This window comes from Lupinus angustifolius, unplaced genomic scaffold (genome assembly GCF_001865875.1).
Source record: "Lupinus angustifolius cultivar Tanjil unplaced genomic scaffold, LupAngTanjil_v1.0 Scaffold_945, whole genome shotgun sequence".
Lineage (NCBI taxonomy): Eukaryota > Viridiplantae > Streptophyta > Magnoliopsida > Fabales > Fabaceae > Lupinus > Lupinus angustifolius.
This window is the reverse complement of record NW_017728268.1, coordinates 1-1,933: the sequence shown is the minus strand read 5'-3', so window position 1 is coordinate 1,933 and position 1,933 is coordinate 1. Positions and strand designations below refer to the sequence as shown.

The 1,933-nt window shown below is 35.3% G+C and overlaps 1 protein-coding gene across 1 annotated transcript; it reads left to right on the top strand.

Annotated features, from left to right (window-relative positions):
• Positions 1-867: 867 nt before the first annotated feature.
• Positions 868-1,927, top strand: LOC109341931 (protein CUP-SHAPED COTYLEDON 2-like; the record flags this gene model as incomplete). The annotated part of the gene is made up of 2 exons (XM_019579905.1): positions 868-1,662; positions 1,746-1,927. Coding segments are annotated over exons 1-2 (369 nt in total), but the record flags the coding sequence as incomplete, so codon positions are not given.
• Between the last annotated feature and the right edge of the window lie 6 nt (positions 1,928-1,933).

Sequence of the window (1,933 nt, the reverse complement as noted above, 5' to 3'; positions counted from 1 at the left end):
TGGAGAAAATCGTCGAGGAATTTTATGCTTTTTATGGAATCACTGTTGCAAAAAGTGCCTTCACCGCTAGAAAGAAAAGAGAAGCTAGATTTCTATTACATTTAATATAAATTTGTTTTCATGAAAAGGCAAAATTAGTACAATAGCATAATAAGTTGGTAGCAAAATTTAATTATAAATGCATAGATGATAAAAAATATATATTAAAGAATGTGGAAGTTCATAATAAGAATGTACAATGTTAATGATTAATGAAGATACTAGTTATATAAAGTTTGTTTTGGGGAGAAGACCTCAGCATGCAGATTGAAGAGTTGATGTGATGTAAAGCCTGTGAGAGAAGTGCTTGTGTGGTCTCAAAATCAGAGCATGATGTGTCAAACTCTCATTGCATCAATGATTCACACTCACCTAGCAATAGTTATAGCATCACCTTGCCCCTCTCTCTCAATGGTGTTGCTGATTGTGATGGATTGGATAGGATTTGATAGATGAACAAATCCTCATGTTTAAAAATTTGGAAGAGTCTGTATCCTGAAAAACAAGAATTTACAAGGGTAGCAGAATTTCTGGAAAATGAAGTGAGAGGTAGAAAGAATTGGGTAGGAGTAGGGAGTTGGCGTGTAATAAACATGGCTTTCTGATTAGTTAATATGTGCTGTGCTGACAGAGGATATATGAAACAGCTTTATTCAGATAAGTGAAATCAAACTCTCTCATTTATTTTATTTTCCTCTTCTTATTACTATTTTTCTCTTATATGAAATATTTTACTATTCCCTAGCTTGTGATAATAAAACGACTTTCTGTTCCCACCCCATGTAATTTCTTTACTGACAGAGGAGTACCTGTACATTTTTTCACACACGCACGCATTCAGGATAAAATTATGATCTGGTTTAAGTACGAATTGTCCAAATCAGATTTTTATTATTAGCTTAGAATAAGCTTATGTAACTTTAAATTATTAATACAGTATTATTTCTGATGATAATTTGGTTGAACTTCTAATTTGATTGAGCTTCCAACTTATAATAATTTCTCCACTATAGAACCACGAGACTCCTATGCATCTAAAGTTGTAACATTACACATCACACTCTTTCTCTCTCTAGCTATGTGAAATTGTGGATTATAATAGGGACGGTGGCAGAGGAGAGTAGATAGAGAAAGAGAGAGATATCAGAAGAGGACAGTACAGAGAAAAACATACACATATTTCCAGCCATATCATCCCTTATTATTTCGTCTTTTCCTCTCTGCCACTCGATTCCTCAAATCCAATCCCACTTAAAAAATCTCTCTTATAAACAACAGAATAAACACACACACCCCAAAGCAAAAAACAAAAAAGAAACCCTCATTCACTTCCCTTCCTATATAATGAAGAGCCTTCAATTATTTTGAAACCAACATTTTCAAATCCTTGTTCTAGTTCACTCTTTCTTGACATTTCTCTCTTATCATTGTTTTCAATGGATAACTACTACCACCACCATTTTGACAACAATGATGCACTCTTACCACCTGGTTTTCGTTTCCATCCCACTGATGAGGAGCTTATCACATACTATCTCCTCAAGAAGGTCCTAGACAACACCTTCACTGGTAGAGCCATAGCTGAAGTTGACCTCAACAAGTGTGAGCCATGGCAGCTCCCAGGTATATAAACATAAAACTCTTGTTCTTTTTCCCAACTTCAATACAAGTTAGATCAGTTTCCTAACTTATGTTGTTGTTTGTAGGGAAAGCGAAGATGGGTGAGAAGGAGTGGTACTTCTTTAGCTTACGTGACAGGAAGTACCCAACTGGGTTACGTACTAATAGGGCAACAGAAAGCGGTTATTGGAAAGCTACTGGGAAAGACAGGGAAATCTATAGCTCCAAAACTTGTGCACTTGTTGGTATGAAGAAAACTTTGGTTTTCTACAAA